Source organism: Macaca thibetana, chromosome 4 (assembly GCF_024542745.1).
Source record: "Macaca thibetana thibetana isolate TM-01 chromosome 4, ASM2454274v1, whole genome shotgun sequence".
NCBI classification, from domain to species: domain Eukaryota; kingdom Metazoa; phylum Chordata; class Mammalia; order Primates; family Cercopithecidae; genus Macaca; species Macaca thibetana.
The window spans coordinates 61,501,179-61,527,104 of record NC_065581.1 but is presented as its reverse complement, the minus strand read 5'-3'; the positions used below and the strand labels follow the sequence as shown (position 1 = coordinate 61,527,104).

At 36.1% G+C, this 25,926-nt stretch overlaps 1 protein-coding gene across 1 annotated transcript in view; it reads left to right on the top strand.

The window, feature by feature from the left end:
- LOC126953399 (protein eyes shut homolog) overlaps nt 1-22,070 on the top strand; it is a 230,126-nt gene extending 208,056 nt beyond the window's left edge. The window contains exons 4-5 of the mRNA XM_050788853.1: nt 6,106-6,220; nt 21,831-22,070. Coding sequence (XP_050644810.1) covers nt 6,106-6,220; nt 21,831-22,070 — 355 coding nt within the window. The remainder of the gene's footprint in view (nt 1-6,105; nt 6,221-21,830) is intronic.
- The last annotated feature ends 3,856 nt before the right edge of the window (nt 22,071-25,926 follow it).

Genomic DNA, 25,926 nt, shown 5'->3' with positions numbered 1-25,926 from the left:
AAAGAACTTGAAACAGAATTACCATTTGACCCAGTAATCCCATTATTGGGTACATCCCCAAAGGAATATAGATTGTTCTGCCAAAAAGACATATGCACACATATGTTCATCACAGCACTATTCACAATAGGAAAGGCATGGAATCAACCTAAATGCCTATCAGCGGTAGACTGAATAAATTAAATGTGGTAAATATATACCATGGAATACTACACAACCAGAAAAAGAGGAGATCATGTCTTTTTCAACAAAATGGTTGGAGTTGGAGGACATTATCCTAAGTGGACTAATGCAGGAACAGAAAACCAAATACCACATGATCTCACTTACAAGTGGGAGCTAAACATTAAGTGCTTAGCTCAAAAGGAACACAAAGAAGGAAACAACAGACACTGGAGCCTACTTGAGGGTAGAGGATGGGAGGATGATGAGAGTCAAAAAGACTACCTAACAGTACTATGCTTACTATCCGGGCAATGAAATAATCTATACACCATGACACACAATTTACCTATATAACAAACTGCAACATGTACCCCGAACCTAAAATAAAAGTTAAAAAAAAAAGTGATTCAAACTTTGATAACACTTATTGTTCCTCATTTAAAGAGTGGAAACTGAATTCCAATATTTTCAATTAAAAATAACATTTTACAAGAAAGTATACTAAAATAGTAGTTAAAATAGGGGAAAAGTTATAAAAGCATAACAAGCAGAAATTAAACACAAAAAAAGAAATATATTCAAAATCTTGAGAATAAAAAAATCATAGACATTTAAAACTCAGTAGATAGGATAAACTCTAGTCTAAAAACAGTTGAAGAAAAAAATGACACCTAAGAAGAAAGTCAGACAGAAAAATTAAGAGAATTTTTTTTTAAGAGTAAAAGCAAGATTAAGAAGTTTAGAGGACTGCTTAACAGCTTTCCAAAAAATGTCTAACATAAGTTCTACGAATAGAGATTTCAGTGTTCAGTGTATTAGTCCATTCTCATGTTGCTATAAAGGACTGTCCCAGACTAGCTAATTTATAAAGGAAAGAGGTTTAATTGACTCACAGTTCCACATGACTGGGGAGGCCTCAGGAAATTTAAAATTATGGCAGAAGGGGAAGCAAACATGTCCTTCTTCATGTGATGGCAAGAAGGAAAAGTGTAGAGTAAAGAGGGGGAAAAGCTCCTTATAAACCATCAGATCTCATGAGAACTGACTCACTATCACAAGAACAGCATGGAAGTAACCACCTCCATGATTCAATTACCTCCTACTGGTTTTCTCTCATGACATATGGGGATTATGGGAACTACAATTCAAGATGGGATTTGGGTGGAAACACAGCCAAACCATATCATTCAGAGAATACCAAGAAGCAATATTCAAGATGATTCAGGTAAAAATTTTCCAAAGTTTGAGGAATTTTTTTTTAAATTTTTAAGTTTTGAGGGTCCATAGTGGTTGTCTGTATTTATGGGATATATGGGATGTTTTGACACAAATACACAATGTGTAAATCACATCAGTTTAAAATGGGGTATCCATCAACACAAGCATTCATCCTTTGTGTTACAAATAATCCAATTGTGTTTTTTATTTTAAAGCATACAGTTATTATTGACTATAGTCACCCTGTTGTGCTATCAAGTAGTAGATCTTATTCTAACTGTATTTTTGTACCCAGTAACAATCTTTCCAGCTCCTCAGACCCCTACTATACTTCCCAGCCTATGGTAACCATTCTACTATCTATCTTCATGAGTTCAATTGTTCTAATTTTTAGTTCCCACAAACAAGTGAGAAAGTTTGTCTTTCTATGCCTGGTTTATTTTACCTAACATAATGACCTCCAGTTCCATCCATGTTGTTCCAAATGACAGGATCTCATTCTATTTTATGGCTGAACAGTACTCCATTGTGTGTATATGTACCACATTTTCTTGATCTATTCATCTATTGTTGAACACTTAAGTTACTTTCAAATCTTGGCTATTATGTACATAGGTGTACCTGGAAGGAAGGAATGGAATCCAGGAAACAACAGAAAAACGTTGGAAAATTCTTTAATTATTGTTTTGTTAATAAAAGCTGAATTCCTTAAGAGATAAGATTGAAAAACATATGTTCAGTGTCCAAAATTTAGAAAATACAAATAAGCAAAAGACACAATTTAAAAATCATCCTCTGGCCAGGCACAGAGGCTCATGCCTACAATCCCAGCTCTTTGGGAGGCAAAGGCAGAAGGATCACTTAAGCCCAGGAGTTCAAGACCTGCCTGGGCAACATAGTGGGACCCTATCTCTACACACACACATACACAAAAAAATCATCTTCATTCCCAGTGAAACAGGAAAGTTCCCCGATTCCCCTCACAGGACGTGTGACAAGGATATGGCTCCCCTGTTTGGTCACCTTGCAGCTCAAATCCCTAGAAGTAGCATGCAGATAGGCAGGTACAGAGGCCAGGGCGAGTGCTCTGGGCTCTCGGCCCCGTGGTAGCATCTAGGGGTGGGTGTCTGTGACTCCCAAAACCCAAGTGGACATGTGTTACAGTGTGCTCCTTTAGCTTTGTTCTCTGTGGGTGGCTTACGTGTTAATCAGCTCAACGGACCCTCTGCCCTATTGCAAGGGCAGGGGGCCAGTGTGACAGCCTTCTGTATCCTGAGCTCTTGCCCAGTGTCCCAGAAGAATCAGATCATATACAGGCTCAAAGGAAGAGTGCAAGGTTTTACTGAGTGCTGGAGGTGGCTCTCAGCAAGATGGAAGGGAGCTGGAAGTGGGGATGGAGTGGGAAGATGGTCTTCCCCTGGAGTCGGGCCACCCAGGGGCTGGACTCTTCTCTGACAGCCCTCAGCCAAACTCCGCTTGGCATCCAGACATCAGTACTATTCTCTCTTTCTCTGCTACATTGTTCCACCATGGCTGGTCTGCTAGTCTATTGGTCTCGACATTCAGCTGCTTCTGTGTGTGCCTGCTAAGGTCTCAGGTTTATGTGGGCACAGGATAGGCGGTATGGTGGGCCAGAGTGGTCTTGGAAAATGCAACATTTGTGCATGAAAATAGGAGTGTCTGTTCTCATTTAGGTTCGTGGGCATAGGCCCAAGGGTGGAGCCCTTGCCAGGAACCCTGCCCTTCTCTACCCAGCATTTCCCTGCCTGCCTCCCATATCACGAGGATACAGAGATAGCCACTGTTAATATTAGTAGAAGTAGCTCTGGTATTATCCTCTGCATATTTTTATTAAAATTATCTTATGTAATTCAAATTACATGTATCTCTTTTTCTATTTCACACAAATGTCTTTCTGTGTTATTATTATTCTATTGTTTAAGAGCTGGATAAATTATTTAAATTACTTGATTTAATTAATTAAGAAATGAACTCTTCTTTTTTTTACCTTTTTGCAGCCCTTTCATGTGTTTTAGATAACCTGAACTTCCATTTGGGCAGGTCTTCTAAAAATCTACAAATAAATTGTCTTTTCCAAATCAGAATGTTTCCACCAATATTGCTAAGTATACCTAAAAATTGTAAATCTAAAGTGCAAAAATGTTAAGGACACTGAAAAAAAAGTCCGTTTCATCGAATTTTAGTTTTTAAAATAATGCAACTTGAGTATTTGATTTTGAATTCCATTATGAGCAATATTAGTAGAAATGGATGAACACTTCAACTTGACTGTGTAATTTATTTTTACAAAAATCTCTTTAGAGATCCCTGTCCAGTCAGCAAATAATTGCTTTAACTTGGATTTTAATATTAACACTGAATGATTTATGTACATTAAATAATGTGATTCTCACTAACCATTTATGAGCTTAGAATGATTATCTCCCTTCCGTGCATAATCACACTTCAGGGAAGAAAGGTTAAGTGGTTTGCCTAAGATCACTCAGCCAGTCAACAGATTATCTCAAAATATGATCCTTAAGTCTTTAAATCATTAGACTCAGCAATACTTGAGAGGCATAAGGGATATGCTCTTAGGCTTTTCCTGAAATGATTTATGTGGCATAATATCTCATTTGTTTATAGGGTTTTTTGTTTCTTATGACACAATTTGGTCTATAAGCAAGCATGAGACATCATAAAAGTGAACATAAGAATCAACATGTGGAAAAAATTCTGGGAGACTTAGCATATCAATTTCCAACATAGTTCATAAACCAGGGAGATAATATAAACCATCATTTGTGGAAGGGTCAGGGGGAGAAAAGAAGGAATAACAGAAAGCAAATAGAGTGAATAGCTTACTTTGGTGGAGCTTCAGTTCCAAGTTAGATTTCAACAAGCTCTGAATGAGAAAAGCAGAGATCTTGTGCATTTCCTGAGAGCAATTCTCTCCATCTCCAGTATAAAAGCCTCCATACATATCAACCTGGCCATATCCACACTGATGGCAAATATGCTTCATATATTTTTACAGTACAAAATTCACACTAAGTGGGAAATTCTTAGAATTCAAGAATTTTTAACAGTGATCTCATCAGAATTAGAAATGACCTTGGTAAACTAAAGTGGAAGCCAAAAAGGTAGTGGAATGATTTATTGGAAGGATCATATCAGATTCTTATTACCTAGTAGGCGAGGAGAAGGAACCAGCCCACAGCTGTGCCTTTAAGAGGGGTAAGAGAAAGAGGAAACTTAGGGGTTATTTTTTTGTTTTTTAATTCAATTAAGTCGACAAAGTTATTTTAAGAAAAATTATTACTATTTAACCAATAATTGTTTAATAAAATTGACTTTTTGTTTGAAAAATAAAATGACCAGCTTCTCCAGGTCTGCCAGAAACTTCTCTGGTTTTAAAACTGAAAGTCCTGCAGGGCACGGTGGCTTACACCTGTAATCCCAGCACTTTGGGAGGCCGAGGCGGGTGGATCACGAGGTCAGGAGATCGAGACCATCCTAGCTCACGCAGTGAAACCCCGTCTCTACTAAAAATACAAAAAAATTAGCCAGGCGTGATGGTGGGCACCTGTAGTCCCAGTTACTCCGGAGGCTGAGGCAGGACAATGGCGTGAACCCGGGAGGCGGAGCTTGCAGTGAGCGAGCCGAGATCTCGCTACCGCACTCCAGCCTGGGCGACTGAGCAAGACTCTGTCTCAAAAAAAAAAAAAAGAAAAAACTGGAAGTCCCATGTCCTGGGAAATGCCTCAGGCCCAGGCAAACAAGAAAGTCTGGTCAAAATAAAAAGTAAAAAAAAAAGTGTGATCATTGTCCAAAATTTAAAAAATACAAATAAGCAAGAATGAGAAATGAAATCATCCACACTCTCAGTATGCAGAAATAGCCACTGTTAATATCAGTGAACGTATTTGTATTATCTCTATGAAATAAACTTTATAACAATGCAAGTTACTATTGTTACAACAGGTGCCGGGGTAATATTGTTTGAAATTTTTTTAAAACTCTAAATAAACTGTTTAAAAAGTATGCCAAGTACCTTAGTATATGTACCTTTTCATATGATTGCATCATTCTATAAACTGTGATAAATTTTCAGTTGCGTATTGACCATTTCTGCTATTCATTCTACAAACTCCCTTAACCTTATACTTTTCTTTATCTCTGAGATACAGTACCAGCCGGTACATTAGCAGCATGCTTTCTGAGTTCTGATAACTGTATCACAGTGTAATCTCACTACTCAGGGGTATGCAGCCTTTCATTTCTTATTCCATTTCAATTTCCCTGTAGGCCAGGGAGGGGAAATTTTTACCTAGGGAGTTTAGCATCATTTAACATTGATGTTACTTGTCCAACAATCTCCTACATGAGTGAGACCATATGTCAACCCCAGTTAGCACTTAAAATTTATCAATATCTACTTATATACATGAAGTTCTTTTTATTCTGTGGGAGGTTTAACTTTCTGAAAGTATTCCATGTCCAGTTTTAAAGTCAGTAGGAGAGAAGGAAAATAAAACGCAGTGTTAGAAAAGAAATACATCCTTTATCTACTTGAAAATGTCCACACTTGGCTGGGGCCATATTTCAGGATTGTTGTGATCCAGAAAGTACCTCTCTCAATGAAGAAGCACTTACTATCCACGTGTGAAGTTACCCCTTTCTTGCCAATAACACATATCATAATGGCCTCTTCTGTTTTAGGTTTAGCCACACAATGCCTATTGGCAGCCCTGGAGTTGTTTGTATGATTGAAATGACTGCAGATGGAAAACCTCCAGTACAGAAGAAAGACACAGAGATTTCCCATGCCTCTCAGGTAGGTATGCAAATATCTAGTTCCAAACACTTAACTGTGCCCTCAGTATTTCAGATAAGTATTTTTTACATTACTAAGTAGTAATCCTATTTCTTAATTGAACAGATTCCTTGTAAAAACTCTCAACAAAGCACCAGGAAATTCAACTCATACTTTAGGGATGATTAAATCTATTTAATGTTGCCTGTCACTATAAAAGTTTTATCAAATTTAACAATAAACTTATTTTCCTTTCCCACTTTGAATTTAATATATTGTGCTTGACTCTAAAAAAAAAAAAAAAAGACAGCTCCAGAGTGGAGAAAGATTAGCAAAATATGCCAATTTTTTAAAACTTGTGTTTTTATAACATATGATAGTACTTACACTACTTAAAAAGGCCGTTCCCAGTCTTACAGATTTGCATTGGCCAGAAAATTTCTCTTAGAAACATTGAATGAGTCTAAATTAAAAGAAGAGAGAATGTCTGTCCCTCCAGAGACCAGGCAATTTGCTGAATTCTTTCAGTTTTAATGATGTGGTTGGTTACATTCTTCTTAGTGTAACTTTATCGCAATACATTTATGGTAAAAATTCCTAGTTCGTTTGATCATCATGGAGAATTAATCTGTATAATTAGAGCTCTAATTTTGGTAGACATTAAAGCTGCCACTATGCACTGCCTTAATGATTGGAAATTTCATTTTATTTTCATTTCTTCTATATAGTCTCTTGAATATATATAGGCATCCAAAAGAAACACATAATCACATCTAACATTTGTATAAGCACATTATATTTTCCAAACGATGGCCTTAAATATTATCTCATTTAATATCTGCAAGAACGCTGAAAAGGTAGAATGATTCTCTCTTTTCTACAGCTGAGGAACACTGAGTATCTTTTCTGACCAGAATTGTATAGTGATAAGAAAGGAGACTCTACCTCAGGCTCTGTTTCCCAGCGCTTTTGTGTTCCTTTATAATGCCCTGTACTGCTCTTCATTTGCTACTGCAGCTGACTTAAAATTGTTCAAGTGGGTTGTTAGGGTAGGAATAAAATTGTTTTTAGGTTTTAAAACGTCATTCTAGATCCCGAGAGGGCCACACATTTAGATGTAAGACATGGAATATTCAAGCAGTGGAAAATATATGAGTCACTCGTAATGAAAAATGGAAAGCATTCAGTATGACTACATCTTTATTCACTCCTTATAGTTGCCCATTTTTTATATTGAAAGATCTGTATTTTCTTTTTTTTTTTTTTTTTTTTGAGACCGAGTCTCACGCTGTTGCCCAGGCTGGAGTGCAGTGGCGTGATCTCGGCTCACTGCAAGCTCCGCCTCCCGGGTTCCCGCCATTCTCCTGCCTCAGCCTCCTGAGTACCTGGGACTACAGGCGCCCGCCACCGCGCCCGGCTCATTTTTTGTATTTTTAGTAGAGACGGGGTTTCACTGTGGTCTCGATCTTCTGACCTTGTGATCCGCCCGCCTCGGCCTCCCAAAGTGCTGGGATTACAGGCTTGAGCCACCGCGCCCGGCCAATGAATAGCAAAAAATATGCTACTAACTTCTACATTAATGAATCACATATTTAACAAATAGAATCCAGTAAATGCTCAATAAATACCTTTTTGTTAATACAAAAAAAAAAAAAAAAAAAAAAAAAAACTAGCCGGACGAGGTGGCCGGCGCCTGTAGTCCTAGTTGCTCAGGAGGCTGAGGCAGGAGAATGGCGTAAACCCGGGAGGCGAAGCTTGCAGTGAGGCGAGATCCGGCCACTGCGCTCCAGCTTGGGCGACAGAGCGAGACTCCGTCTCAAAAAAAAAATAAAATAAAATAAATAAATATATATATATATCCTTTTGTTGTTGAAAATGTTAAATAGGACATATTTATAGCCTCTTTGACAAATCAGTTACCTTGCCCTTTAGGCTGACCAAATGAAATACCGATCAGAATGCTGCAAGCAATGCGCATGCACATGCAGAGACTAACACAGGGGAGTAGAATTTACTATATCAATGGAAAATAATCCGGATAATTTTAGGGTGGTAAAGAGAGAATGAATGTAGGCACTCTAAAGCCTCAATGGCTGTTCCCTGCTGCCACTACAGGAGCTGTCACATGCTTTTATAGCTCTCTGCCTCCTTAAGTTTAGCCCAACTCAAGTGCTCCTAAGCCTGGGTGAATCACTGCTGCCTTCTAACTTGTGTTAACCCCAAAGCTCAATTTGGTCACTCTTATGGAGGCTATATGTGGTGAGATTCTCTCAGATAGACTTCAGTCCTAGAGTTATGGTATATTACAGCCTCTAAGGGCCAACCTCTATGGCACAGGCCCTTTCTCTCCAAGTTCTGGCAGGATCTTGTCTGAGAAAGAACACCTAAAGGTGGCTTCCAACTGTGAGTTATACCTTTTCTACTGCCTTTTCCTCTTACAGTGGGAGAATGATGGAGGTTTGTGGAATAAAGATACAAGAACTGAAAATTTTGCGAGCTGAAGCTATTTAATTTTAAGAGTCATGGACTTTGGCACAAAATGTCAAAATAGGTTCCAGCACTGCCTCTACTCATTATAATTTAGTAGGGATTGTTAAGTATATTCAAAGAATCATTATGTACAAGATAGTATTTTTCAGTACATAAACCCAAAACAAAGCCAGATTGACACCGAAGGGTCTGAAATCTGAAATGTGATATTCTAGATTGGATAAGAAAAAACACCTATAATAATTTGGAGGGTTTTTTGGTAATTTTGAAAGTAAAAAGTAAAAATTTATTCTTAATTCTGAAAATAATAGCCAAAATATATGTTCCAGATACCGTTCTAAGCACTGTTCATATTTTAAATTATTTATTTAAATTATATAAAAAATACGAAGTAAATACTATTATTATCTCCAAATACAGAGAAGGAAAATAAGGCACAAAGGGGATGAGTTTCCTGCCCAATATCACACCGCTATTTGGGGATTCAAATCCAGACATTCTCACTAGATAGTGCATGCTTTTAACCAAAACTATGTGGTCTCACAACATTTTATATGATATTTACTTTTTTTTATTTCTAATGTGATTTATTGTTTTCTTTTGTTTTTAAGTTCTGGGATACACGTCCTGAATGTGACATATGATGTTTTCCTTTATTCTATTGCAACTATTACTAAGCAACAAAATTTTATGTGTACAGTACATTACTGTTAATTACATATGCATTATTATAGAACAGTTCTCTAGAACTTTTTCATCTTATCTGAAACTTTATACTCATTGAAGAGCAACTTTTCATTTATCTCTCCCTGCAACCTCTGACTACTTTCTGCTTCTATGAGTTTACTTTTTGTACCTTATTTAAGTGGAATCATGCAGAATTTGTACTCTGTGGCTGGCTTATTTCATTTATCATAAAGTCCTCAAGGTTCATCTATGTTGTACCATATGACAAAATTTCCTTCTTTTATAAAATTAAATATTCCATAATATCTACATATATATATCGTTTTCCTTTATTGTATTTTTAATTGACAGATAATAGTATATATTTATCAGGTACAATGTAGTGTTTTGATACATGTATACATTGTGGAATGATCACATTAGACAAATTAGCATATCTATTACCTCAAATATTTATCATTTCTTTGTGGTAAGAAATCGAAAATCTTCTCATTTAGTTGTTTTTAAAAATGTTATTATTAACTGTAGTCACCATGCTATGCAATAGATCACCAGAATTTATTCCTCTTATCAAATTGTAAGTTTGTACCCTTTGACCAATGTTTTTCTTTTTTCTGTCTATCCCCATTCCTGACCAGTCTCTGGCAATCACCATTGTACTTTCTATTTCTATGAATTCAACATTTTTAGATTCTACATATAAGTGAGCTCATACTATACCATATTTTCTTTATTCATTTATCAATTAAAGGACATTTATGTTGTTTCTATCTATTGAATGATGTGAATAATGCAAATAATACTACAATGAACATCCAAGTGCAAATAATCTCTTCAATATCCTATTTCCAATTCTTTTGGATAAATACTGAGAAGTGGTATTGCTAGATCAGATGGTAGTTCTATTTTTAATTTTTTGAGAAACCCCCATACTATTTTCTATAGTGGCTGTATCATCTTACATCCTGACCAACAGTGCTCATAAATTTCCATTTCTCCACATCCTCACCAAGACTTGTTATTTTCTGGTTTGGGTAATAGCCATCCTAACAAGTATAATGTGATATCTCATTGTGGTTTTATTTGCATTTCCCTGATGGTAAGCATCTTTTCATATACCTGTTGGCCATTTGTATGTCTTATTTGGAAAAATGTCTATTCAAGTCTTTTGCCTATTTTTTAATCAGGTTGTATTGGGGTTTTGCTTGTCTGTTTTGTGTGTTTGTTCATTGCTATTGAGTTATAGAAATTCCTTGTATGTTTTGGATATTAATTCCTTATCAAACATACGGTTTGTAAATATTTTCTCCCATTCTGTAGTTTTCCTTTTCACTCTGTTAATTGTTTTATTTGCTGCATAGAGGCTTTTTAGTTTGACATAGTCCCACTTGTCTATTTTTGCTTTTGTTGTGTGTGCTTTTGGTGTCATATCCAAGAAATCATTGTCAAAACTAATGAAGTATTTTTCCCATGTTTTCCTCTAGGGGTTTTATGGTTTGGGTGTTAAGTCTTTAATCAACTTTGAGTAGATTTTTATGTGTAGTGTAAGATAAAGATCCAATTTTATTTTTTCAGTTTTCTAAATCCTTGCTTTTTAAATTATACCATTACTTTCTCATACAATAAAGGGATTTCAGAAGAAACAAAGGAAAATTTATTATTGATTGTCTTACTGATTCAGTGAAAACATTATCGTAGAGCTGAACAAATTGATTCCTGATGATGAGTAGGGGTTACCTTCTTGAAAATAGTTTCCTGTGTGGAAAATATTGTGGAAAGTGGTCCAGAGTCTTCCTTAGAATGTGAACTTGTCTTCATTCTTTTGTTATTATAGTCAATATAACGGTCAGTAGAATGTTTGCAATCCAAGATGTTGCTGAAGCTCTACTGTCAGGAACTGCCTTAGTGAAAACTAAAGGAATTCAAGGCCTTTCAGGGTCTCTCAGTTACTAGTGAAAGATAATTTACTTGTGACTAACAGGGAATTCCTGGGGCATTCTTAAAATGATGAGAATCCTTGGGAACATGCACTATTTCCTACTCCCATTAGAGTAATTGTTGCATAAGCAGATTTAACATATTTATCTGTTCCTACTTACGGTTTGCCACTAGACTGATGTATCAGAATTTTAATGCCATATAATTATATATTGTAAGTTAAAGCAGTGTAGCATACTGGTTGAGAATAGAATATTTTACATTTTATGATATCTTCAGTGACTGTACCTCAGCTAAGTTCTGAATTTTCTACTACCTCAAGACATCTTTCAGATATATGCCAAATGCTTGCTCATTATAAAATGACACTCTTTTGCATGTGAATACCCAGTTTTCTAAAGACCATTTGTTGAAGATTATTTTCCACACGCACCCTTTTCAAAGATCATTTGACCATGTGTGCATGCGATTTTTTCATAGCCTTATTATGTTTCATCAGTTTATACATGCCTTTATGCCAGCACCATACACTTTTGATTACTATAGCTTTGTACTATACTGTGAAATCAGGAAGTGAGAACCTCTGCCATTTTGTATTCTTTCTCAAGATTGTTTTGGCTATTTGGCATCCTTTGGTGCCATACGAATTCCAGCATTGTTTTTTCAATTTTTGTAAAAATATCTTTGGAATTTTGGTAGGGATTGTATTGAATCTGTAGACTACTTTGGATAGTATGGACATTTTATTGATGTTCCATGAATGTAAAATGTCTTTCTTATTTATTTGTGCCTTTTTTCTCTTTCAAGAATGTTTTATAGTTTTAAGTTACATGTTTTTTGCCCTCTTAAGTTTATTCTTATGCTATTTTATCCTTTTTTGTGTATTATAGATAAAATTGTGTTCTTAATTTATTTATGATAGTTAATAATTAGTCCATAGAAGTGTAATTAATTTTTTGCTGATTTTTGTATCCTGAAATTTTGCTAAATTTGTTAGTTCTAACAGTTTTGTGTGTGTGCATATATGTCAGAGACATTAAGGTTTTCTATATATATTATAGTGTCATCTGTGAACAAAGATAATTTTACTTCTTTATTTCTTTTTTTTTTTTTTTTGAGACGGAGTCTCGCTCTGTCACCCAGGCTGGAGTGCAGTGGCCAGATCTCAGCTCACTGCAAGCTCCGCCTCCCGGGTTCACGCCATTCTCCTGCCTCAGCCTCCCGAGTAGCTGGGACTACAGGCGCCTGCCACCTCGCCCGGCTAAGTTTTTTTTGTATTTTTAGTAGAGACGGGGTTTCACTGTGTTAGCCAGGATGGTCTCGATCTCCTGACCTCGTGATCCGCCCGTCTCGGCCTCCCAAAGTGCTGGGATTACAGGCTTGAGCCACCGCGCCCGGCACTTCTTTATTTCTTATTTGGATGCATTTTCTTCCTTTTTTTTTTCTTTTGCCTAACTGCTCCAGCCAAGACTTCTAGGACTATGCTCAATAAAAGCAGTGAGTGGGCATCCTTATCTTGTTCTTCAACTTGAAGGAAAAGCTTTAGGTGTTCACCATTGAGTATGATATGTATTCTGTTGAATTAATTTCCTCCTAATCCTAATTTGCTGAGTATTTTTTCATGAAAGAGTTCTAATTTTGTAAAATGACTTCGCATTTATTGAGATGATCCTGTAATTGTTATCTTCCCGTTTGTTAATGTAACATATTATTACATTCTCCTTCCTGTCTTACAAGACGGCAGGAAGGAGAATGAACACAAGAGGAACTACCAAACACTTATAAAACCATCAGATCTCAAGAGAACTGCCACTTTCACAAGAACAGCATGGGAAAACTATCCCCACGATTAAATTACCTTGATCTGGTCTTTCCCTTGACATGTGGGGATTATGGGGATTTAGGGGATTACAATTTAAGATGAGACTTTGGGTGGGGACACAAATCCTAACAATATGAGCATGGAATATATTTTTCCATACTTTCACTTTCTGATTGTATGTATCCTTAAATCTAAAGTGAATCTCTTGCAGGACAAGTTTTCTTGAACCTCCTTTCCTTTCTTGCTTTCTTCCTTTTTGACTTTTTAGTGACATAACTTGATTTTATTTTTTGTTTTTTTGTATCTTCTATGGGTATTTTTTATGGTTACCATGAAGCTTACACAAAATATTTTATAGCTATATTAGTATATTTTAACCTAATAATAACTTCAATAACGTACTAAAACTCTATTCCTTTATTGCTCCTACACACACACACACACACACATACTTTATGTTATTAATCATAAAAATAACTTCATTTTATATTGTGTACATGTTAACATATTTTATAATTATAGTTATTTTATACTTTTGCCCTTAATTTCTAAATTCCTAAAGTTAGCATGCAATATACCCATGTAACAAACCTGCACATGTACCCTTTGTATCTAAAATAAGTTGATATCTTTCAAAAGAAAATATTCCAGAATAAAAACCATAAAAATAACAATACAACTATAAAAAATAATGCAAACTAAAAATAAATAAATTCCAAAATTTATTTACATACCATGATTACAGTATTACAATATTCTATATTTGTATACACATTTACCTTTATTAGCAAGTTTTATACTTTCATAAGTTTTTGTGCTGTTGTCTAGTATCCTTCTATTTCAACTTGAAAAACTTCCTTTAGCATTTCTTGTAAGGAAGATCTAATGATTAAATCCCTCAGTTTTTGTTTATGGGGAAAGTCTTTATGTCTTCTTCATTCTTGAAGGACAGTTTTGGCAGATACAGTATTCTTGGTTTGCAGGTTCCTTTAAAAAATGTTTAGCACTTTAAATATATCACCCTTTTCCCTCCTGATGTGCAAGGTTTCTGTAGAAAAAATCTACTGATAGTCTTGTGGGAGCTCCCATTTGCATGAAAAGTTGCCTTTTTTGTGTGTCTTTTAAAATTCTGTTTTGGGCTATAATATGTCTCAGAGTGGACTTTTTTATGTTCATTTCTGTTGGACTACTTCAGCTTCTTGATTCTGGGTGTCCATTTTCTTCCCCATATTTATGAAGTTTTCATTCATTATTTCTATGAATAAGCTTTTTCTTGTTTCTTTCTCTCTTCTCCTTTTGTGACATCCAAGTGATCTGTCTTTGAATTTTATGATTCTTTCTTCTGCTTGACCAAGACTGCTGTTGAACTTCTGTAATGAATTTTTAAATTCAGGCATTACAGTTTTCAGCTCCAAAATTTTTGGTCGGTCCTCTTTCATATTTTCTCTCATTTTTGATATTTTCATTTTGTTCAGCATCACTTTTCTGTCTTCATTGAACATTTTCAAAATGGTTACTTTGAATTTTTTGTCAGGTAATTCATGTAGATCTCTTTTTAAAGGGTTGTCTCGTAGAGATTTATTTTGTTCCTTTGATTATGCCATGCTTTCCTCTGTCTTCCTTTGCTTTCTAACTTTGTGGTGGAATCCACACATTTGATAAAACATCCACTTCTTCTAGTCTTTTTGGACTGGCGTTTTGCACAGGGAAAGACCTTTAACCATCAGTCTGCAGTCCTCTCAAATGTTTCCTATGGATGTGTCTTCTCTGAACTTGTGCATGCAGACTCCAAATTAAAGTGATTTTCCAGTTTCTTTTTTCAGGAGCTCATAATCTCTTGCTCCCTTTACCTTCTGTATATGGTACTATAGGTTCTCTGGATATGCTACAAGCTGCCCATCTCTCTTAGTCTCAGAAGCCCTCAGACTTCTAGAGTATGCCAAGTCCCATTAGCACTCTCAATCAAACAAGATAGAAATTAGTCTCTTGCAGCCTTCTGAAAACCAGAACATTGGGTACATGATCCACTCTTTTACCCACTCTCTCCTGAGGGAGAGGTCACCAAGCTATGCCAGCCTCTGTCTTCTCTACCCTGGGTCCTTTGAAGCAGGAATAAGCCTCCAAACACCCTTCTTTTCTCAGTAGTCCCCAGATATTGAGAGTAAGCCAGGTCCCATCAGCATTCTGAGACAAGTGAGACAGAAACTAGTGAGACAGAAGCCCCCCAAAAGCCATAACACTGGATGCATGCCCTAATTCTTTACTTTACCTCCCTGGTGAGAAGCTGGAAGGTGAGAATTTTCTCTGATCCCATGCTAAGCCGGGACAAGAGACTGTGGTGAATGAGTGCATATTAGTCCAAACCATCACCTTTGCTCTTAGTGATCTCCAGTGTGGTACCCTTTCCGGAGTCAGAAAAGGCAAAAGCCAGTCACTCAGACAGCTCCCCAAAGAGTCTGAATGCTGGACATGTTTAAGTCTTCTGTTTCCCTTCCCAAGTCAAAACTGGGAGCAAGGAGTTTTCTCTTCATTATGCCATGCGATGTTAGGGAGTGGACTTGTAATGAATGAATGCCATAAATTTTCCTTACAGCTTTGATATAGCTGGCTTCACAATCACCTGACATGTGGGACCCTCTTAACTGTTTTCTAAATCCTCACAAAGGGAATCGGTCCATGTATTTTTGTTGCATCTGTGTCTCCACAGGGGAAGGAGGATCTGGGGCTTCCTATTCTGCCATCTTGCTGACCTATATGCTATTATTTTGCAACAATTTTTTTATTATTTCATTCTCTAAATTATATTTAATTTCTTTATGGACAAGAGTAATCCCACATACTTCTATTTACACTTCCCTAGATCAATGTGTTCACAAAGTAGCAACTCAGTTTATCATTGTTTCTCTAAAGTTTAGTTGTCCCTTCAACAAGGTGAGGAGATACTATTTTGAGAACATTTCCTAGCCTAGAAAGCCTTAAGAATCAAATATTAACTGTGCATTATTGATCATAACATCAATAATAACTTCACTCATATTTATCAAATTTTTAAAGAAATAAACTTGTGTGAGCTACTGTCCTATGCACTATGCCATATATATATTAAATATAGAAGGGTATATTAGAATAATAATATAACATTTATTCTGAGTGGGATCTTACAACGACATCCCATGTGCTGAATCTAGCAAAATATCGAGATTCTAAGGCAGCAAAACACAGGGAAAGAGGCCTAAAGACAACTAAGAGACTGAGGAAAAGCAGGATTGGATTTCATGAAACAGGGTCATTTGTAAAAAACGTGCATGAAACTTCCTATTTTCAAGGCACTTCGATGGACGCCCAGAATCCCAAGATAATCAGGGCGAAGGCTCTGTCCTAAAAATAAATATAAATTAACATAGAAGATATCATATGCTCACAGATTATTATACTTTAGGGCAAAGTAAGAGAAAGAGAGGGAGAGAGCAATCCTTTAACTGCAAAAGAATGGGAATTTTGATAAATATTGCTTGTGTTATTTTTTATCCCTTTTCACTTATTTCATTTAAATAATTTTTAAGAATTTAAGCTTTTTTAGCATGTGAAAAGTTACTTCAATAAATCCTTCTGAAACACTTTATCCAACATTTCTTATCCATCTTTATTCCAAAACTTAATGTTTCTGATTTTAAATTTGTTTCTATACAATTCAAATAATGTTAAAAACCAAAAATGGTAATGACTCTTAAATAAAAGCCAGTTTGTTTCCATTGTAAGTCATCATATTCTTAAAGACAAGTGTAAGTGATAATTAATTTTAACCAAAAAGTATTTTATAATCATCTCCCCATATTTTGTTAACACAAGTCCTTTAACTTCAGACACAGAATTGAGAATGTAAAATAAAAGTAAACATTGAATCAGGATATTAATACAGAAAGATATGCAGTACTCCAACATCTAAATTTAAATTAAAACAAAACAAAAAAATAAATAGGACAGCTTCTTATCTACCCTCTCTCCTGCCTGCTGGATTTTAGAATTTTACTTCCCCTTTGCCTATTTTCTTATTTTATTCGTATGTATTATAAAAGAATAAATATATTCTTCCTTTAAAAAGAAACTCTGAAAGGAAAGGAAGTGTTCGTTTCACTCCTGTCAGATATGGAGTCCTTTTCCCTCAGTTATCATTGATATTTTTTATTATTTTCATAATTCTTTTTTTTTTTTTTTTTTTTTTTTTTTTGAGATGGAGTCTTGCTCTGTCGCCCAGGCTGGGGTGCAGTGGCCGGATCTCAGCTCACTGCAAGCTCCACCTCCCGGGTTTACGCCATTCTCCTGCCTCAGCCTCCTGAGTAGCTGGGACTACAGGCGCCCGCCACCCTCGCCCGGCTAGTTTTTTGTATTTTTTAGTAGAGATGGGGTTTCACCGTGTTAGCCAGGATGGTCTCGATCTCCTGACCTCGTGATCCACCCGTCTCGGCCTCCCAAAGTGCTGGGATTACAGGCTTGAGCCACCGCGCCCGGCCTATTTTCATAATTCTTTCTTGATTGTCCATGTCTGTTCTCTGTGCTTTTATCTTGTAACATCATATCTTGATGTCAGACTTTACTCTTCAGAGTCTGATTCACAAGGAATTATTAGAAAAGACTTATTTTAAAGATCCATCTCCTTAGGAATAATTATACACACAAAAGTCATCTCTTGTATAATTGAAAGTCTGAGAATAGAAGAAGTCGACCATTTTAATGGTTATGTATGTGTAGCCAACAGCATCTGCTTTTTTAGACATTTCAGGACTCCAACTAAGCATGAGTCTCACATCAGAAAAAATACAAGAGCCATCTACTTCCATTGTTTGGGTGTTTTTTAATGGTCTAATAAATCATTGATAGCTCTATAGACTTTCCTTCATACCTTCCTACTACCGACAGAAAAGGAGAGTATTCTTCCATTCTCTACCAGTTTTGTGCTAAAACAGCACACTTGTCAAAACAGTGAAAGCTTCACTGTTCCAGGTGTGTGATCAATACACAAAGATGTCAGAGATCCACGGTAAGAGGAAGGTCATCCTTTGGATGCAGTCTGAAAGTTCATGATAGTTCCCAGTTGCATTAACAGTGGATCACTTACCTTAGCTGATAGACAGGTCTGCTAATAGTTTATAGAATGTGAAAACAAACAGAAATACACCTATGCTATGTGACAGTTCTATTGATACACCTTGAAAGTTTTAGCTTCCACCATAACATCCCCAAAGATAGTCACCCTCTGGGATCCAAATAAGAAGAAATACTCAGGAAAAAAAAAGAACTAAAGACGCCCTTAGGAGCAGAGACTCAGTCTTTTAAAAATAACCAGATCTCAAATACAGAGTTAGTTTGACTTGTTATGGGTCATGGAGATGCTTTGCTCTTCCTAGAATTAAACATGCTTCTGCTCTCTAAAAGTACATCCGCATGAAAACAGCACGTATTAGTATAAACGTAAAGCAATATTGCTGGGCATCTCTCATACTCTCCTCCCGCCAGACCCCTAACTTAATGATTTGGCTTTAGTTTTTTTAATTCTGGCAATGACAGTGTTCCATTTTATTGTATCTGTAATACCAATTTAAATACTTTTCAGATGTCAGCTTGAGGTATGAATGTGTGTTTTGGGAATTGGGATATCAGAGATGTTTCCCACACAAATGTTGCTGCATCTACTTGCCATATGCCTAACAGCCCTGAAGAGCAGGGTCTTATTTCCAGATTATTTAGACTTCAATTGTAGCTCATAAATTCTTACAGAGAGGATCTGCATTTCATGTACATCTAAATTATGAGAATTCAATTATATATGTTGCTGAGGGTAGGAAAGTAGAAATCAAGTAGCAACTTAAATCATGTATGGTGATTTTAACATCATTCTGGTCAATGCGCATAAGCTCTGCAATGGACATCAGATGTGAGAAGTTAATTTATTGTACTCAGTATCAGTTTCCTCTTGTGTCTGACAGTGGTACATCTCACCACACACTGGGGGGTTCTAGGGTTTTTATACAACATGACATGAAATACCAGCTTCATCTACAGCTGCACTGAAAAAACAGCAAGCTATTCCAAAGCTGGAGGAAATATGTAGCTGTGTTGGAATCATCTGGAGAAAGCATGTTAGTCTCCAATGTGGTGACTAAAGGATTTCCAAAGACAATTTACCTTCTACGAAATATTCATATTATTTGCCATCTTTAGAACTAACTCCCTTGTAAGATGTGGCCCTGATGTATTGATCAAATAAAGGTAGATCAACACCCTAATTTTACAGAGTCTCTGTATTCTACTAATTTTCTATAAATGGCTTGGTTGCCTTTAAGATGGTGTGACTTCTTTTTTTTGTTTTTTAACTTTTAGGTTTGGGGGTACATGTGAAGGTTTGTTACATGGATAAACCACGTCATGATGTTTTGTTGTACAGATTATTTCATCACCTAGGAATTAAGCCTAGCACTCAATAGTTATTTTTTTCTGCTCCCCTCTCTCCTCCTACCCTTCACCCTCAAGTAGACCCCAGTGTCTGTTGTTTCCTTCTTTGTGTTCATAATTTCCCATCATTTGGCTCCCACTTATAAATGAAAATCATGTAGTATTTGGTTTTCTGTTCCTGCATTAGTTTGCTGAGGGTAATGGCTTCCAGCTCCATCTATGTTGCCACAAAAGACATGATCTCGTTCTTTTTTATGGCTGCATATTATTCCATCCATGGTGTATATGTACCACATTTTCTTTATCCAATCTGTCATTGATGGGCATTTAGGTTGATTCCATACCTTTGCTATTATGAATAGTGCTGAAATGAACATTCAGGTGCATGTTTCTTTATGGTAGAATGATTTCTATTCCTTTGGGTATATATCCAATAATGGAATTACTGGGCCAAATGGTAGTTTTGCCTTTAACTCTGAGGAATCACCATACTGCTTTCCACAATAGCTAAACCAATTTACACTCCCACCAGCAGTGTGTAAGTGTTCCTTTTTCTCTGCAACCCAGCCAGCATCTGTTATTTTTTTACTTTTTAATAGTAACCCTTCTGACTGGTGTGAGATGGTATCTCATTGTGGTTTTGATTTGCATTTCTCTAATGATCAGTGATATTGAACTTTTTTTCATATGCTTCTTGGCCGCATGTATATCTTCTTTTGAAAAGCATCTGTTCATGTCCTTTGCTCACTTTTAAATGGGGTTGCTTTTCTCTTGTAAATTTGTATGCATTCCTTATAGATATTAGACCTTTGTAAGATGCATAGTTTGCAAAATTTTTCTCGCATTCTTTAGATTGTCTGTTTACTCTGCTGACAATTTCTTTCGCTGTGCAGAAGCTCTTAAGTTTAATTAGATCCCACTAGTCAATTATGGCTTTTGTTGCAATTGCTTTCGGTGTCTTTGTCATGAAATCTTTACCTGTTCGTATGTCCAGGATGCTATTGCCTAGATTGCCTTCCAGGGTTTTTATAGTTTTGGGTTTTACATTTAGGTATTTAATCCATTTTGTGTTGCTTTTTGTATATGGTGTAAGAAGGGGACCAGTTTCAGTTTTCTGCATATGGCTAGCCAGTAATCCCAATAAGATGATGTGATGTTTTTGTGTCTTCTCAAAGCACGAGTCTTTTCTTGATCTGATTTTGGAATAAAATGTGAATTAAGGAAGTGAATATTACTCAAGCAAAGTTCTACTTCTCATGCGTATTATGTTCAAATTTTGGAGAAAGGAAACGGTAACATTTTCAATTTTCCAAGCACTATTTGCAAGCACCATACATTTTGCTCATATTTTAGGATATTTATAATATATTGTGATTACCTTAGTTTGTCAGGGTTGCCATAACAAAGCACCACAAACTGGGTGGCTTAAACCACAGAGATGTCTTACAGTTCTTACAGCTTTGGAAACTAGAAACTCAAGAACTGTAGGGTTCTTTCTATATGATGACTTGAGAAAGATCTGTTTAATGCCCCTCAACTCATTTTTGGTAAGGTGTTGGCAATATTTGATGTTCCTTAGCCCATAGATGCATCACCCTGATCTCTGCCTTTTTGTTCACATGGCAATCTCCCTGTGTGCCAGTTGGTCTGTATCCAGCCTTCTTTATAAAAGTCCTAAAAAAGACTATTGTCCTTATAAAAGTCCTTATAAATGTCCAAAAGATCCTATGGATTATAGGTTTGTCTTATTCCAGTATTGACCTCATACTAACGAATTACATCTGCAATGACACTATTTTTAATTAAAGTCACACTCTGAGGTACTAGGGATTAGAACTTCAATATATGAATTTTGAGGGAAAACAATTCAACCCCTAACAACAATTAGTTAACATGGCTTTATTTTCTTATTTAGTTATTATTTGGGAATGTTCACACTAAAATGCAAACACATCAGCTCGAAAAATCATTTCAAAGTAATCAATCAGTGAGTTTTACTGAGTGTCTAATTTTCTGCTAAATATTATTAGATATTGTTAGAGATAAAAAAAGAGATATAAAAAGAACCATTTTCTAAAACAGTCTATCTCCCCACCTAGTAGAAGTGACAAAACTAACCAACAGCAGCAACCTGTTTTACACTGAATAACACGTTAAAACACATCTAATTACAGAATCAAACATCCTACATCTTTTCCACATAATCTGACAACACCCTATTTTTTGTTGTTACTTTTTCTACAGGTATATTTTGAATCAATGTTCCTTGGTCATATTCCTGAAAATGTTCAAATTCATAAGAAAGCAGGTTCTGTTTATGGATTCAGGGGCTGCATTCTAGACCTTCAAATAAACAACAAAGAATTCTTTATCATCGATGAAGCACGAGGTGGAAAGAATATCGAGAACTGCCATGTCCCTTGGTGTGCTCATCATCTGTGCCGCAACAATGGCACCTGCCTCAGGTCAGTACTAGACTCCTGATTCCCAACCTACACTGCATGACTCCAAATTCTTAAAACAATAAGAGCCAGCAGCATTGTCCTCTGAGAGAGGGAAAAGACAAGTCCAGGACTCTCAAGTTTTTCTATGTATCACCTAGACTATGCACACATGTGGTATATTCTTGTTTTTCCAAAGAAATGTACATATTGTAACTCAAGTGACAAGAGATTCTCAGACTCTGACAATAACTAGGTAACTAGACCTGGTTTTGGCAATTTCAAATGCATCCACATTTTTATCTAGGTGTTCCAGCTTTTTATAAATATGAATGAAAGGCTATTATTCATTGGTGATGATTTTGATATATTTATTAATTTTTATATTTGTTTTTTATTCATCTGCCAAAAAAGAATCTGCTTAGATTGCTAAGATTAGAGATGAAGAAAAAATTATATCTGTTTTCTCTTTTTATTTGCAATCCTATATCTTTTTGCTTCTTGAAGCAGATTTATCATGCTTATAAACTTAAGAAGATTTTAATTAAAATTAATTTTGCTCCACTTAAATGTCTTAACTGAATCAACCCTGAGGGAGTCTCATTTGAACAGTGTAAAACATATTCCCAATTTTCTTCTGTCATCTGAGAATTCTTTATTTTGGGGCTACAAATAATTACAGAATGGAAGCTGAAACAGATACAACTTACAATAATTCAAGTCAAGGAAAAATTGACCAAATCACACAGGAAATATTTTAATTAATTAACCTCAGTATTTTCAAGGGGCAAGTTATCAAGCAGTCAATAATGACTCCATAAAAGTAAATATCTCCACACATAGTGTAGAAAAGAGAGAAATTTTATCAATAAAAACAGGATTAAAAAATGGTAGACAGAAACAAGCTCTGATAGTGATCGCTAGAATAGAAAATTTTAAAAAAGAGGGAGAGAGAAAGAACCAAATCGCAAAGACAAGAAACAGAGGACTGGACAGGTATGATAAAATCAAGGTGATGTATTTACCAATCGCAGAATGACAGTAATAAATTTGGAAAAAAAAAAAAAAAAGCATGGTTAGTGGAAGAGAGAGTTTCTTAGAGTGTCTAGAAATTTGGCTTCTGATTCACCGTGTAAGTATGCGACTTACACAGTGAATTTATACAGATTTATACATTGGTACAATAACAACAGCAACATAGACCTATTGAACATAAGTACCACAGATACAGATTTAAAGAACTAAAAGAGAGTAAATCTGGGGGCTGAGAGTGAAGATATCTCCTTGACTATCATCACTTTCCTCAAGGCTTTACTCAACAAGTATTTTGCTTTATAATGGACCCACTAATACCCAATTGTTTTTCAAAATCTAATAATGCAAAAATAATTTAGCAAGGCAACCTTCAGAATCCTGCAAAAGGACTTGCAATTCTGTTGAATTAAGCAAAACAGAAACAAGAAAAAACTTCTCTACTGACGTTGCTAATGTCTGAAATATTTGTGTCATTCAACCTAAGTAAATATTTTCCATGAGGCTTTATTACTGATGAAATTACAGAAGTGACGAGAACTGTGTTTTCTCCCTCCCTATATGTGGTGAACACACTCTCCTATGGCCCTGCAGTCCCCCTCCTGTTGTTCATGCCTTTGTGTGATCTTCCCTCCTTGACTGTGGATGAGACCTGTGACTTGCTTTTAACCAACAGACTATCCAATAAACTAAGGTGATGAGATGTCACTTCCAGGATTAGACTACATAGAAGTGTAAGCTGTAAGTTACAAAGAGATTATCTCTTTTGCTGCCTTTGAGGAAGCAAACAGCAGTTTGGGGAAGGCCCACATGACAAGGCACTGAGGCAGCCTCCAGCCAATAAGAAGCAAGGAGTTGAGGGTGTCCCTTGGCTGACAACCAGCAAATATTGAATCCCTCATTCTTACAACTGTGAAGAATTGAATTTTACCACCAACCACATGAGCTTGACAATGGGCCCTTTCCCCAATCAAGACTTGAGATAAGACCCCCAACCTAGCCAATACCTTTACTGCAATGTGAGATTCTTATGCAGAAGACCCAGTGAATCCATGCCCAAACTTGGCTCTTGGAAACTGTGAGTTAACTGTTAGTATGTTCTTTTAAGCTGCTAAGTTGGTGTTAATATTGTTATTCAGGAATAGAAAACTAATACACTCTCATTTCCTGGAAAAGTGTCTAACATTACCAACTCAGAAAAATTGGTAAAGATAAGGTTTATTTTAGAACATTAACTTTCTGATATTTTGTAAGCCAAGTACATGTTAAATAAAGTAAACCTCTTATCTGCATGAATTAAAGAACATCACATTAATTCCAATCTCAGTTATTTAATATGTATTTGAAAATAACAATAAAGATAATCATCCTAACAGGATATATATAAGCAGTCCTAGATTTATTTATACTTTATATATTGATTCTCTTAGACTTATTCCAACAAACACTGCCTGAGAGCCAACTAAGAGCCAAGGTATATGTAAATCAAAGACGTATATTCAAAAAACATAAAGAGTTTTTATTCTAGTGTGGAAGCTCTATCAGCTCTTCAGGACTTAAGGTAAATTTTCCCACAAAACAAATTGTATCTGTCAGTCTTCATCATGTACATTATCTCGCCTTCCATACTCATTTCTAAATCTTTCAACCTCTCAACCACAACTCCAGAGAAATCTACTGGAATGTCAACTGATTAGGCATGCACTATTTAAAGACTTGCAGATCTGTATGTCCCTTTATATTGCTGGCCAAATGGAGATGTAGCAGTTGTGTATCATTAAGTATAACACTTATTCACATCTTATGAACAACATGCTTTCTATCTTGATTGCCAGTGCTCAACTCCTGTAAACTACTACTTACACCGTTGCATATAGGACATGCTGCTCCATAGCAGCTATGACTTATATTCCCACAATCACCTTGTGTACTCCAACACATGATACACTGGAGTTGGCCAGTTCCAGAATAACAATTTTTTTTTTTTTACCTCTTGAAAATATCCAAAAAGAGATGCCTATAGTATATCAGAAGTTTAATATAAGAGAACAGACAGCTATAGGACCACGGAGGAGATTACCAGAATAAGAATACTGTCTTCCCACCAATACCCAACCCTACAGCTAGCACTCCGGCAGTCTGTGCAGTAATCCAAAAAGGAGAACCAGAAAATGTACTGAAGAGGAACGTAGACTCCCAATGAGACCATAAGCAGTTTCAGCTCATTAAGAAGAACACGTTTCAAAGAGGTAGGACACAGAGGGCTGTCACCATGACTAACTTTCTCCCTCAACAGATGCATACTCACACTTGGCATACACAGAGCAGTGTAGAGTCTTCCAAGAAAGAAATTCAGAGAAACCCTGTGCTACTGAGTGAGCCCATTCTGATTTTGACAAAATGGATCTGAACTGACTTCATGATTTTGGTAACTCACTTCCTGTCTATGTTGTTAGCCAAAGCCAAAGGTTCTTTTTCTTTCTGCTGCCACATCATAAAGTGGATTTCTCCAAAATCTTCTAAACTCTCTTCCAGTCCTTCTCACCCTTTGGCTTTGTTTTTTTCCCCTCAGTCCATGCCATGTGACCTGATCTCACTCCTGAGCCCATCTAGGCAGAGTTCTAAACTGCCCTTGTCTTTCCTCCTATTTTCTCAGAAGAGAAAATTGGATGCAAGACAGCTTTCAAAATAGCAGATCAATTTCAATAAGATGTGTTAATATTCAGCCTTTCTGGATTCAGGGAGGATGGACAAGATGGCCTGATGAAATTGTTCATAGGCTTATACGTTATATTACTTTACTTTCAAAGTAATAGACTGTTTATGTTCAGAATAAAAGAATGATTATTACAGAGACAGGAAGAAAA